At 45.2% G+C, this 13385-nt stretch overlaps 1 protein-coding gene across 1 annotated transcript in view; it reads right to left on the bottom strand.

Annotated features, from left to right (window-relative positions):
* LOC148004375 (uncharacterized) overlaps positions 1-11949 on the bottom strand; it is a 29716-nt gene extending 17767 nt beyond the window's left edge. Inside the window, exon 1 of the mRNA XM_087564295.1 lies at positions 11709-11949. Coding sequence (XP_087420421.1) covers positions 11709-11757 — 49 coding nt within the window. The 5' untranslated portion in view covers positions 11758-11949. The remainder of the gene's footprint in view (positions 1-11708) is intronic.
* Between the last annotated feature and the right edge of the window lie 1436 nt (positions 11950-13385).

The raw sequence follows: 13385 nt of genomic DNA, 5'->3' as shown, positions 1-13385 counted from the left end.
TTTCTGAGAGTTTTTTTCTGTTGTTTTGTTTCTTTTTTTTTGTTTTTTTGTTTTTTGAGTCAGGGTCTCACTCTCCAGTCCTGGTTAGCCTGGGACTTGAGGATGTAAACCAGGTTGTCCTCAAACTCACAGAGAAGTCACTTCTGCCTCTGGAGTGCCGAGTTAAAAGGCATGTGTCTCCACGCTTGGCTTTGGCAAGATTTTTAATACAGAAAACATTTCTTAAAAAACTACAGATGGCTAAGCAAACGGCCTGGAATAGTTAAAGGAAGAAGAGGACGGGGAGGGGTGGAGAAGGAGGAGGAAAAGAAAGCGGGCAGAACCAACTACAATACTTCAAGTCCAGTGCGCAGTAATCAAGACTGTTATGCTGAGGAGAGAGAAAGAGGCAGAGATCAATGGAACAAAAGAACACAGAAGCCACACAAACACACTCGACTGAGAAGAACACAGAAGCCACACGAACATGCTCATCTGAGTTCTCACGCAAGTCCAGATGGATCTCGATGAAGGAGCAGTACCCTCTCCAGCAGTTGGTTCTTGGGCAATTGGATCTCTGTTGGCCAGGAAGAAGGGAGTGGGAAGGGGAGAGGGATGGGGAAGGGATAGAGGAAAGAGGAAGGGGTGGGGGAAGAAGGAAGATCCTCTTGAAACCCAACCTTTACCCAAGCAGTAGCCCAAGTGGTAACTGACTCAAATGTAAACTAGAAATTTAAATAGTTTAGAAAAAAGAGACAAAAAGAAAAAACTCAAAATTTGGAGTGAAGCAAAGTTTTCAGACTGGACATCATGAAAAGACGAAGGGACACGGGCAGCTTTAACTCGGCTTCCTTATTACATCACCGAGTGCCACATTGATGTAGTTAAATACAAAGTAAAATAGCTATCATATTTTTAAGTAAAGAAGCATGGGCCACAAATTAAGAAACCATGAAAATAGCATACTCTACAAATATCTAACATTTTTTATGAATATATTTGTGGGGAAAATCTTATGCATTTGAGACAATATCTAATCACTCTTTGATTCTGAGCACCCAAATGGGCACTTAATGAATGTTTTAAATGAATGTGTGAACACCTGCAAAGTAGTATTCACAATGTAACCTTCTGTGTGCAGTGCAGTCCGTTGTACTAAGCAGAAAACAATTGCTTGAGGCACAGCAGAAGATCCAGAACACTGGGTTTGAGGGAGAATCAAAAGCTAAGAAGAGTCAAACAGGAATTTAGCCTTCTAGATAAACAATGTCTCCTTCTGGCAAAAGAGCGTAGCCTTTTAAAACTGTGGTGTTTAGATTCTGAGACATCCTGGTAGCTACGTCAGGCTTTGATTCTGTAAAGTAGTTTGTTATGTCTTGCACTGGGATGCATGGTGCCAGCTCTCTCTCCTATATCCATGGCAGACATAAGTGGTGACACTCAACATTGCACACAGCCCAGGAGACAGCACTCACCAATGAGTCAGCGTGGATTCTAGAGGATCCCTTAGAACCTCTACACCAGAAAGGTGACCTTGAGTAAGCCATTTGTGAATCGCACTAACCGGTTAGCCAGGGTGGATGGAGGGCAGCCTCCCTGCTGTGGGAGTTCAGTATGAGGAGGCTTCAACTGGGTCATCCTCCTTCAGAGGACTGGCTCCCAAACAGAGTATTTTTCCTAGTCCTCAATAGACACGTCACTCGCTCCCTCCCTGCTGGCCCTGGCAGAGAGAAAGAGAGAGACAGGAATGAAGGGACTGCCATACCTTCCAGGTGTCCCTTAATGCAGTCCAACGTGGCCACCACAGGGCCTCTCTGCTTGCCTGCAGATGTCCTTTTGAGCGTTCAATTAAAAGGGACATTTGCTGACGTCTGTACATGGTGTGCCTGGTCCTGGCAGTTTGAACATTTTGGCTTCCAGGAGGATCTGCGTTTATAGCATTTGGGAGATACTGTTTTATACTCGTTCAAATGCAAACATAGTGTCTACTAAGCCTAGGCAATTTTGTGTCTACTTAAAGCATCCTTAAAAATCTCACTCCTCAGCAGGTAGGATGGTATTTTTGGTGAAAGTTTCCTTGTAACAACCCCAGTTATGTTACCATTTAAAAAGGAAATTTGTAACAAAGCCTGAATGGTAGCTGTCGCAAACACCCCACGTAAAGGTTTTCAAAGTAACACCTAGAAGGAGAGTTTAGGTTTTAAGTCACATTCTGAGAGGAATTAGGAATGAGGAAGCCTAATAAAAATCCTAGACTTCTTTGTTCACAAATAAGCACAACAAACGCCTCCTCCGATCTGTGCTGAGGGATGAGAGGAACCAGGGGACTCTGGTGATTTTGGACATAGAGAAGTCCAAAGATTTCTCAAAGCCCAGAGATAGCCATTGCATACCACCATAACTTTTATTTTATGGTTACTTGCTCATTTATTTCTGATGGGGTCACATGTTGTAGCCCCGGCTGTCCTCAAACTTGCCCTCTAGACTGGGATGGCCTCAAATTCATCCTAAGTGCCGGGATTAAAGGCGTGTCTCACCACATAAACATCTTTCACAAATAGGTAAATAAAAGAGGGAACTCGAAAATAGTTGTCACAAAGAACTAACCACTTATATAAAGAACCTCTGGACGCTGAGAAGAAACATGTTTGAGGGAAAATAAATACAAATGGCCTACGTGTGCATTCTTCTCTTGCTCTCCCACTTCCTCTTCTGTCTCCCCATCCCTCCCTCTGTGTGTGTAATGAGTCTCCATTTCGCTCACAATAAGAGGCAAAGAAAAGCGAGATTACATCGAAACAGCACTTCTCACCTATCTGGTTGGCACCACCCCAGAAGTTTAAAATCACTCTGTTGGCAAAGCTGCAAAGAAGCAGGCGCTGTCATGCATTGCTGGTAGGGGTGCAAACGGCACAGCCCACACAGAGGGCGATTTGGCATTCTTTATCCACACTTAAAATGCATTTAACCTTTGACCCAGTAATTCCACTTCTGGGAATTTATCCTATAGATCATATACATATGCATGCAATCTATGTATGTGGGGTTGTGTGTATGCATGTGTGTATGTATGCATGTGTGTATATGTATGCATGTATGCATGTGTGTATGCATATATGTACATATGCATGCATGTATTTCCTCCCTTGCCCTTTACCCCTGGGAAACACCATTCTGCTCTCTGTTTTCATGAATCTGACAGTTTCATATTCTAGTCTAAGAGCGATCAAACAGGGCTGTCCTTTTCTCTACTGCACAATGTCTGTTATCACCCTTCTCATATGGAAACATTTCCTTATATTAGAAGTGAACCCAAGTGTGGTGTCATAAACCCTCAATCCCAGCACTCGGCAGTCAGACACAGACTGGACTCCTTATGAGTTCAAGGCCAGCCAGACCAACACAGGCAGGCCTTTTGCACAAAGTAGCACTCCTGGATTACAGAAATAATTTTTATTTATTTTTATTTTTTTGAAGACTTTTTTTTTTCATAGCATTTCCCAAAAATAACTTTAGCAATTTACACCCCCACAATTAGTACCTCAGGGGTCTATTCTGCCCACATTGTATCTTTCTCATAATAGCCACCCGACAGGCCCAAGTTAGCATTTCATTATGATTTTGATTTCCCTGCTGATTAGTGAAGTTGAGCGTTCTCCCAGGTACCTGCTGGCTGTCCCGTTTTTTTCTTTTCTTTTCTTTTCTTTCTTTTTTTTTTTTTGGTTGGTTTGGTTTGGTTTAAAACAAACAAACAAACAAACAAAAAACAACAACAAACCTTTTCACTGTTCAGTTGCTTGTGTTTCCGGAACGTTTATAGAGCAACCCCTTACCAGACACATGGCCTGTGTTTCCTTGCATTCCTCATGCTGGTTTCCCACCCTGGACCATTCGCCTTGTGATGTGGAATCTTTCTTTAGCTGGGATTCCTCTAGTATCCTTCTTTGCTTGTCTCACTTGGACTTTAAGTGTTAAACTCCACAAAGCATTGCCTAGGTCAGTGTCAGGCAACATTTCCCCCCTATATTTTCTCCTGGTAGCTTCATAGTGTCAGGTCTTCTATCACAATTTTAGGTCATTTTGAGGTAATTTTGTGTATGGTGTGCATATCAGGTCTATTTTTGTCCTTCTGCATGTAGCTATCCAGGTTCCTCCACAGCATCTATCAGAGACTTTTCTTTCCTATCCCTTCTCTGTCCTGCATTCTGGCCACATTGTCACGAATGGCTAACTACGGGTGTGTGGGTTTACTTCTGAGCTCTCTGTCCCATCTCCTTGGTCTGTCAATATCCAGCAAAGATCTCAGCAAAGCAGTTTCATTCACTGTGGCAACAAGAGCAAAACCCGTCATTTTTAGAACAGTAATCATAACTCTGTATGATCTGAAGTGGTAGGGCAAGAGTCCCGCGTGTGGTGGTCAGTCTTCCCTGTCACCTTGACTGGGTTTAGTAACATGGAAACTCTCCTCTGTTGAGTACGGTGTTCCTATGGAGGAGACTCACCATGGATATCTGGGTGACAGCATCCTAAGAGCCTAGGATACTGTGGACACCTGTGACTACCTGCCTCAGGGTCCTCCCACCATGCCTTCCTTGAGGGACCAGTCTCAACATTACAAAGTGTTCTATAGAAACTTCTAAATCTACTGTTTTATGGAGTATATCCTAGATCAAAATTTCAGGCTTGGAAAGATGGCTCAGTGGTTAAGAGCACTTACTATTGCAGAAGATAAAAGGGTGGGGCCCTAGCGCCTACATAGCAGCTTACAGCCATCTATAACTCCAGTTCCAGGCATGTGCGTGTGACACACACACACTCGAACTTGTGCAAGCACACACAAATGCACACACACACACAGGCACACACACCCATGGACTTGCACACGCACATGCAAATGTACACACACACATACACACACAGGCACACACACGGACTTGCACAAGCACATGCAAATGCACATACACACACACATACACACACGGGCACACACATGCAAACGCAAACATTTCTTTCAGGGGACTCTCACTTCAAGAGCTCGTCTTGAGGTTTTGGCAGAGGACATAGCTGTTGTAGACCCTTGACCGACCCCCTGTCCTCTTCTCCTTAGGGAAGGTCATCCTCTTGCACTGAAGGCATAGTTCTTGGAGCGCCAACACAGGAAATGGTGAGGAAGGGGACACAGGCCTAGCCAGCCAGATCAGCTGAGTCAACCCTGGAGACCAGTGGGGTGACAGATGCTGCAGCCAGGTGCCCTCACATCCACCAAGTCTTTGGAGTCAGAGGGAACAGTGGAAAGTGTGGGGTCAGAACCATGTCTCTCATAGGAGATGCGTGTGTGTGTGTGTGTGTGTGTGTGTGTGTGTGTGTGTGTGTGTGTACTTGCGCGCGTAGACTCTACACTAACACTTTCCTGTCTAAGTACTGAGTTCCTGAAGAACTCAGACTGTCACACGGTGGTGGCATGGGGGAGGGGAGCTTTCAAAGGCTCCATGGACAGTCTCAAGATCAACCTCTCTGCTCCTGGCATCTCAAAGCTGAATCCAAAGTGTCCCACTGGGTGGGGACCTGAGTCAGCAACTGAGCAGCCCCACCCCTACCGCTCTCAGGTTGCTGGGAGAATGGAGGTCCTTATCTGCCTGCCACCTCCTCTGGGGCACTCCCAGCCCTTGCCACAAGGTTCCCCTCTCAGAAACAGAGAATCTGCATCAATTCTTCTCTCCTGCCACCCATCAGGAAAGTCTGTACCTTTAAAACATGGAGGATTGAGAACTCCACAGAATGTATTTTGATCATATTTCCCTCCCCCTTCTTCCCCCTCAGGTCACCCCTCAACCAGATCCTCTCACCTCCTCATCCCTTCCAACTTGGTTTCTTCTTTCTTTTTTATAACCCACCATGTTCAATTGGTGCAGCCAATATACTCGTGGGAGTAGGGCCCTCCATGGAACACGGTCTACCTACCAGAGGCTATACCCTTAAGAAAACTAACCCTCTCTTCCCCAGAAGCTGGATAGGAGGGGCCAAGAAGTCAGGAAAGACAATATGAAATGCAGACATGAGACTATGCACTAGAAAATTACGAGTGGATATAATTTAGCACACATGAGTGTTCTAAGATATGAACCAAGTGCCATGGAAACACAGAATATACTACATGAGAATAAAAGTATAATACGGGTGCTTAAGGCTTGGAGTACTTCCTTCCTGGCAGGCGGGAAGAGGTGGTTACAGGGTTGGAAGGACGAACTAGGTTTCACGGTGTATGATTCTTTGGTTGATATCCTTCGTTAGTTATTCATTAATCTACAAGTGTAAAAATGGAAACCAGAATGGACAGTACCAAGATAGAATGTAAGAGAGAGAGGAAGGGAGAGAGAGAGAGAGAGAGAGAGAGAGAGAGAGAGGGAGGGAGGGGGAGGGAGAGGGGAGGGGAGGAAATGGAGGGGGGAGGGGGAAAGAGGTGAGTCTTGTTTTTCTCCATTTTATATTCTGTCAGTCCAAGGATGCGTAATGACTACAAATAGTTCAATAGTATAATTTTACTAAAGACAGAAAAAAAATGTATATTGCATTTTATTAATTATTCTATTTTTTACGAGTGTTAGGAATTAAACTTGTTCTTGGGCATGCTAGTCCAGCTTTCTGCTAATGAGTAACACTCCAGCCCTCAAAACGACTCTACTCCCTGACACTGATGCCTGGATTATGACATCGTCTACTCCCTGACACTGATGCCTGGATTATGACATCGGTGCTGTCTGCCGTGCAGCCGGGCATCTACACCAACACGCAACCTGATTTTCCTCTTTGTCATTATCCAGTTGAACTCAGTGGAACACGCTCACACACACACACACACACACACACACACACACACACACACTTCTGAGATAGTTAACAGCTGTATTCTTATTCCTCTAGTCCACCTATTAACACCGTTAGAAGAGATGGGCGAAGCTCGAGTCTGTATCACATTATCTCTGGTACACACAGTATAGCCAGGCAGTAACAAGGCGAAGAGGGTCTCCTGGTCTCATCTTCGCAAGGACTACAAGATACCAGCAGATCACCAAAAGCAAAATCCCAGTCACAAGCCTCAGATACATTTCTAAAATCTTGTGAAGTTGACCAGAGGTGAGTTTTTTTTCCTATAACTTCTTGGTGGGGGGCTGGGGGGGGACTTATTAGAAATCAGCTGTGCAGAAGGTGGGCAGGGAATGAAAAAAGGTTATCCTGCATGATGATGACTAATTTCCAAACTAAATTCTTCTGCAAGATAAGTGACCTTATCCTACGGGGTTGCCACTCCTTTGAAGTGTCTTTGAGTCACTTGTGGGTGAATCTGCATTTCAAAGAGGAAGATCAATGACACCACATTTCTGGGTACACAGCTTCCTGCCCAGGGTACTTACCTTCAAGGTGTAGACTCTAGGGGAAGCCTGCTTCTCCTGAAAGGGGAGCTTGGAGTTCCCTGTAGTTAACAGGCATAAGCAGATGATTTTCTACTGGACTTCTGAAGACCCACTACTGTTTGCTTCTTCAGACAACCTTAGTTCCCAGAACTGAAAGTCACAGAAGCAAAGCTGCCTGTCGAGAAGCTGAGGGTCTCGATGGCGTATCTCTTTCCAAAGTCCTGTTTTCCTCATATCTCTTGAGGAGTTTTCCCCACAGCACTCAGGGCTGATCTTACAGCCAATATTACAGTTTCCCTTTTCTAAACAATAACCATGGCTGCAGGTTTTGCCTGATAGTGTCAGTCAGAACTACAAATGTCCATAAGTGAGTGAGTGGTTGAGTGGATGAGTGAATGAGTGGATGAGTGAATGAGTGAATGAGTGAATGAGTGAATGAGTGAATGAGTGGATGAGTGAATGAGTGGATGAGTGAATGAGTGAATGAGTGAATGAGTGAATGAGTGGATGAGTGAATGAGTGGATGAGTGGATGAGTGAATGGGTGGATGAGTGGATGAGTGAATGAGTGAATGAGTGGATGAGTGAATGAGTGGATGAGTGAATGAGTGAATGAGTGAATGAGTGGATGAGTGAATGAGTGGATGAGTGGATGAGTGAATGGGTGGATGAGTGGATGAGTGGATGAGTGGATGAGTGAATGAGTGGATGAGTGGATGAGTGAATGAGTGAATGGGTGGATGAGTGGATGAGTGGATGAGTGGATGAGTGAATGAGTGGATGAGTGAATGAATGAGTGAATGAGTGAATGAGTGAATGAGTGGATGAGTGGATGAGTGAATGAATGAGTGAATGAGTGAATGAGTGGATGAGTGAATGAATGAGTGAATGAGTGAATGAGTGAATGAGTGAATGAGTGAATGGGTGGATGAGTGGATGAGTGGATGAGTGAATGAGTGAATGAGTGGATGAGTGAATGAATGAGTGAATGAGTGAATGAGTGGATGAGTGGATGAGTGAATGAGTGGATGAGTGGATGAGTGAATGAGTGGATGAGTGGATGAGTGAATGAATGAGTGAATGAGTGAATGAGTGGATGAGTGAATGAGTGGATGAGTGGATGAGTGGATGAGTGGATGAGTGGATGAGTGGATGAGTGAATGAGTGCTGCCTCTTAGATGTTTACTATACAAGCTACACACATCTGTTCGATCTGTCACTACTAACTGTCTTGATCAATTTACTGTCATTGTCTCTGTTCCCAGTTCAGTTACAAGACTTTGAGAGAGAGAGAGAGAGAGAGAGAGAGAGAGAGAGAGAGAGAGAGAGAGAGAGAGACTGGAAGGAGGAGGAGGGGCTCCTACATCCTACACTGGGAAACAGAGACAGCAGCCAGTCTTGATCCAGACTAGTGAGAGACTGTGTCTCAATAAAAACAAGATGGATAGCCCCTGAGGTCTGGCCCCTGCAGTTGACCTCTAACTGGTCTAACTGTAAAACACACACACACACACACACACACACACACAGATACAGACACAGACATATATACAGACACATGCATACAGACATACATATGGAGACACACACAGTCACACACAGACACACAGACACAGACACAGACACAGACACAGACACACACACACACACACACACACACACACACACACACAGCAAGTTTCTACTTATGATTGAAGATTGGGATCCTCCCACCTTAGATGGGCAGAAATCTTTGGTATTCCATTAGCACCTCCAAATATTGGCTTTTGTTGGCTTCTTTGGCATTTCACAAATTGTGTAATGTGTGTGGTGAAATACTATTTCTTTTCTTCTTTTCTAATTTGTTATTTCTCCTAAAACTTGTCCACCTGTGCATTTGTGCTGCACAGAGTTGAGGTCCCGGCTGCATGCGTGCTACCGAGAACCATTCGTTCTATTGAATGGTGAAGGGGAAAGTTTCTTCCTGAATAGACCGATGAGTGGGCTTTCTCCTGAGGGTGTAGAGACCAATGAGTGGGTCTTCTCAGTTGTGGAAATAGTCCTCTCTCAGCAGAACCTTTGTGACCCTTCACCTCCAATCCGGGATGTACCATATCTAAGAAGCTACTATTGTCTATTAATAAGGCTATATTGGGCCTAGAAGAGAGTTTGTGTGCACAACACAGTTCTTGTCCTTGTGACCCAGAGAAGACCAAAGTCTGAACTTGCATTTCCTCTGACAAAGCCTTCTCTTTAAGAGCTAGCTCTCATAATACCAGAGGGTGCCATGCAAACTGTCAGGGGAGCAAGCAGCGTGCCCAGCTGTGACGCCTGCAGGCCACAGTGGCCGGCACTCTGAGATCTCCCTAAAGGTGCAACAGTGGCATGCTATCCTGGTGGTGACCACAGCTCTCTGATGTGACTCAAGGCTTCCTCAACAGGAGGGAAGACATTCGAGGTAAACCTGGCCGACTGTCTGTGTGAGATGCTACAGGAGAACCACTGCTGCTGCCTTGCCCAAGCAATTAGCACAACTTCTAATGCACTCTAAATATTCATCCTTACACCCACAGATAGCCACAGCTCTCACTGCTCAATACTTCTAACAGATGGGGCTATTAAAGAAATCATCAAAATACACAGATCAACTGGTCGCAGAGCACCAAACCCCAATTGACACATCTACAACATGATCCTTAAGACTCAGGGAACATGATGGGAGAATGGTCCCGTGTGGGTTGATGTCAGTATGCAGGTAAAGGTAGGTACAGGATAGAACGAACAAGGCCTGTCATTGGACGAGAAGGAAGGATGGATGGGAGAAAAGTTTTAGAAGAGAGAGGAAGCAAGGAAGAGGGAGCTGAAAGAACATGGCGGCAGATGTTAAGATTCTTCTCTGTGCACAGTTATAGGTTGCTATGACTATGTTTAGGGGATGGATGTGTACAGGATTTTGTGCTGTCTGGATGGGCAAATTATATCTTATCAATTGGATCAGAGGATATCGTGTGGTGTGGTCTTTCATGTGGCGACTTATTGAGGAGAGTGTGAGGTGGCCGGATGCACTGGGCCTGCCACGGAATTGGGATGTGTATGCCTGGCGTGGTGGCAATTCACCAAGGGTGCCGTGAGTGAGGGCGGGGTGTTGCGCTGGAGTGGACTCGAGGACTGTGGGGTCAGAGAGTACTTGGGGACAGTGTGGAGCTGCTGAGGTAATTAGCACTAGTTCCAGTGGCCCGCCAGAGCTGGGACTAGCGAGAGAGCGACCGCCAGGGTATGCGTGGGAACCATTCCGTCCTTTTTAATTATTTACCTCAATAGTCTGGGGGGTGAGCTAGAAGACCAGGACATCCGCTGTAACACAGCGTTTCCCATATATGGCAGGATGCCGCACCCAAGACATCTCAACAACAGGTTGCTTAACCAAGTCCTTCACAGGAACACCACCAGCTGACATGCCAACATGGAGTAGAAAATTATCATGGAGCTGCACCCCTAGATGAAGAGCAATCGGAAACTAATGACTACCGCCGAGAAAGGGAGAGACATCTTCTGCAGGGAAGAGCCCCTTAACTGGTTATCCAATCTCTGGCGGTCAACCCTAAAAACGTACACATACAAGGAAAACCGAATGGACTCAGAAGGTTGTACACACACACACACACACACACACACACACACACACACACACACGGGGAGAGAGAGAGGGGGGGGGAACAATAATTTAAAAAAAGGAACCATACATTTCAGAGGGGGCATGTCGAGAGTTGGAGGGAGGAGAGAGAAGGGGGAACTATTGGCAATGAAGTACTCTTAAACGAAATTCTCAATATAGTAATGAAAACACATGTATAGTTTTAAAAGGCAAATTTGAAAAGCGGAGCGCAGATGCCTCCCCATAGGCTGGCATCTCTACCTAGGTGTGGGCAAAGCTCCCACCCGGGGTGGCCATATTGACTTGGAAGCTAGAGTTCACTTGAGGTTGAAACTCAGAGGTAAAGAAGAAGGCTAGAGTCACCACAACTGAGGCAAGGGGTGGGGGAGGAAGCCAAGGGGGAGCTGGAGAGAGAGAGAGAGAGAGAGAGAGAGAGAGAGAGAGAGAGAGAGCGAGCTCCGTGATCAGAGCGTCGACTGCATTTTTAGACGACCATCGTTTGGCTCCCAGCAATCACACAGAGGCTCATGACTCTCTGTAATGCTGGTTTCAGAGGGTCCCACTCTCTTCGGCCTCTATAAATCCTAGACTCACATGTGGGGTCCCATAGAAACATGTAGGCAAACCGTCATGCCCATAAAAACAAATCAATCTTAATTTTAAAAAGAAACAAACAGAACTTACGGACAGGGACCATCAAGTGCCCTTCGTTGGGGTTGATGGGGAATCCCATCAGCGGTCTCCGCCCACCTTCTTCCCAGGAGAGAATCACAAGAGAGAGCTCCAGAAACAGCACTGCAGGGTGTATCAGAAGGGTATGGACCAGGAGAGAACTTCAAAGGCTCTGCTTCTCTACTCACTGAACTCACGGTAACGTTCAGCACCTGGCACCTGACATTTAACCTTACCTCCTTCAAAAGGGCACCCAGAGGCCAGGACCTCCCAGTTCCTAAGCTGTTCTCAGGGCTCGAACTCATCTGAGAACAAATGGTAAGCCACACACATTTCACTCAACTCCACCCACGCAAGGACACCCAGTCAATCTGGGCTGCAGGCCATAGCTCCTTACTTGAACATCACTGTGAAGGTGTTCATGCCTAGAACTTCCCACAAAGGACAGCACAGTGAAAACGTGCACTGAGCATGTGCCAGGCCCTGGCTCTTAGCTGGATAGCAATGTGTTCATTCCATCCATCCATATATATATATATATATATATATATATATATATATATATATATATATATATATATATATATGTCTGCCACTATGGGGCTAGGGAGATGGTTCAATGGTCTAGAGCACTGGCTGCTTTTGCAGAGGACTGCGGTTTAGGACTTGAACTCACCAACAGCGGTACGGTGGTGGCTCCCAATCATCTGCAACTCCACCTTCAGGGGATCAGATGCACACTCGTGGCACACAGACATACATTCAGGCAAAATAATTGCACGCAGAAAGTAAAAATAGTTTAAAAAAATTAAGAAAGAAAACCACCTTACACAGTAGAGACACGAAAAAAAAGAGGTAGCTTGCTTCAGATTACAGTGCTGTAGCCTGGAGAAAACAGATTACCTGGCTCCTAAGCCATGTTTTAAAGTGTATTCCTCAAGCTTTACTTGAAAGTGTGTGTGTGTGTGTGTGTGTGTGTGTGTATGTGTGTGTATGTATGTATGTATGTATGTATGTATGTGTGTATGTGTGTTTATATGTATGTGGTTGTGTACATGTATACGTGAGTGTGTGTGTATGTATGAGTTTATATGTATGTGGTTGTGTACATGTATACGTGTGTGTGTGTAAACATGTGTGTATGTGTGTGTTTATATGTATGTGGTTGTGTACATGTATATGTGAGTGTGCGTATATGTATGTGTGTATGTATGTGTTTATATGTATGTGGTTGTGTATGTGTATACGTGAATGTGTGTGTATATGTATGTGTGTTGTGTGTGTTTATATGTATGTGGTTGTGTACATGTATACATGAGTGTGTGTGTGAGTATGTGTGTATATGTATGTGTGTTGTGTGTGTTTACATGTATGTGGTTGTATACATGTATATGTGAGCGTATGTGTGTGTGCATGTGTGTGTATGTGTGTGTATTCAATATGTATATAAATGAGCTCCTGGCACACAGGTACTGGAGGTGCGATACAGGCAAAAGGAAGGCAAGGGAGAAGAGACACATCCTGAGACCCCGGGACAGCTCTTAATGGCCTCACCTTTCTTGCAGAGTCTACAGAGGCCCTTTTAGAGCAGCAGCAGCAGCAGCAGGCTGCTGGCAGGGCATGTAGCAAATTCTCACTCTGTCCCACTGACAATTTGAGGAGACCAATTCAATAAAACATCATTTGCCA

The sequence above is a fragment of the Rattus norvegicus genome, chromosome 8 (genome assembly GCF_021556685.1).
Source record: "Rattus norvegicus strain SHRSP/BbbUtx chromosome 8, alternate assembly SHRSP_T2T, whole genome shotgun sequence".
NCBI classification, from domain to species: Eukaryota; Metazoa; Chordata; class Mammalia; order Rodentia; family Muridae; genus Rattus; species Rattus norvegicus.
Note: the sequence above shows the minus strand (reverse complement) of the source record. Positions and strands in the feature narration are given on the sequence as shown.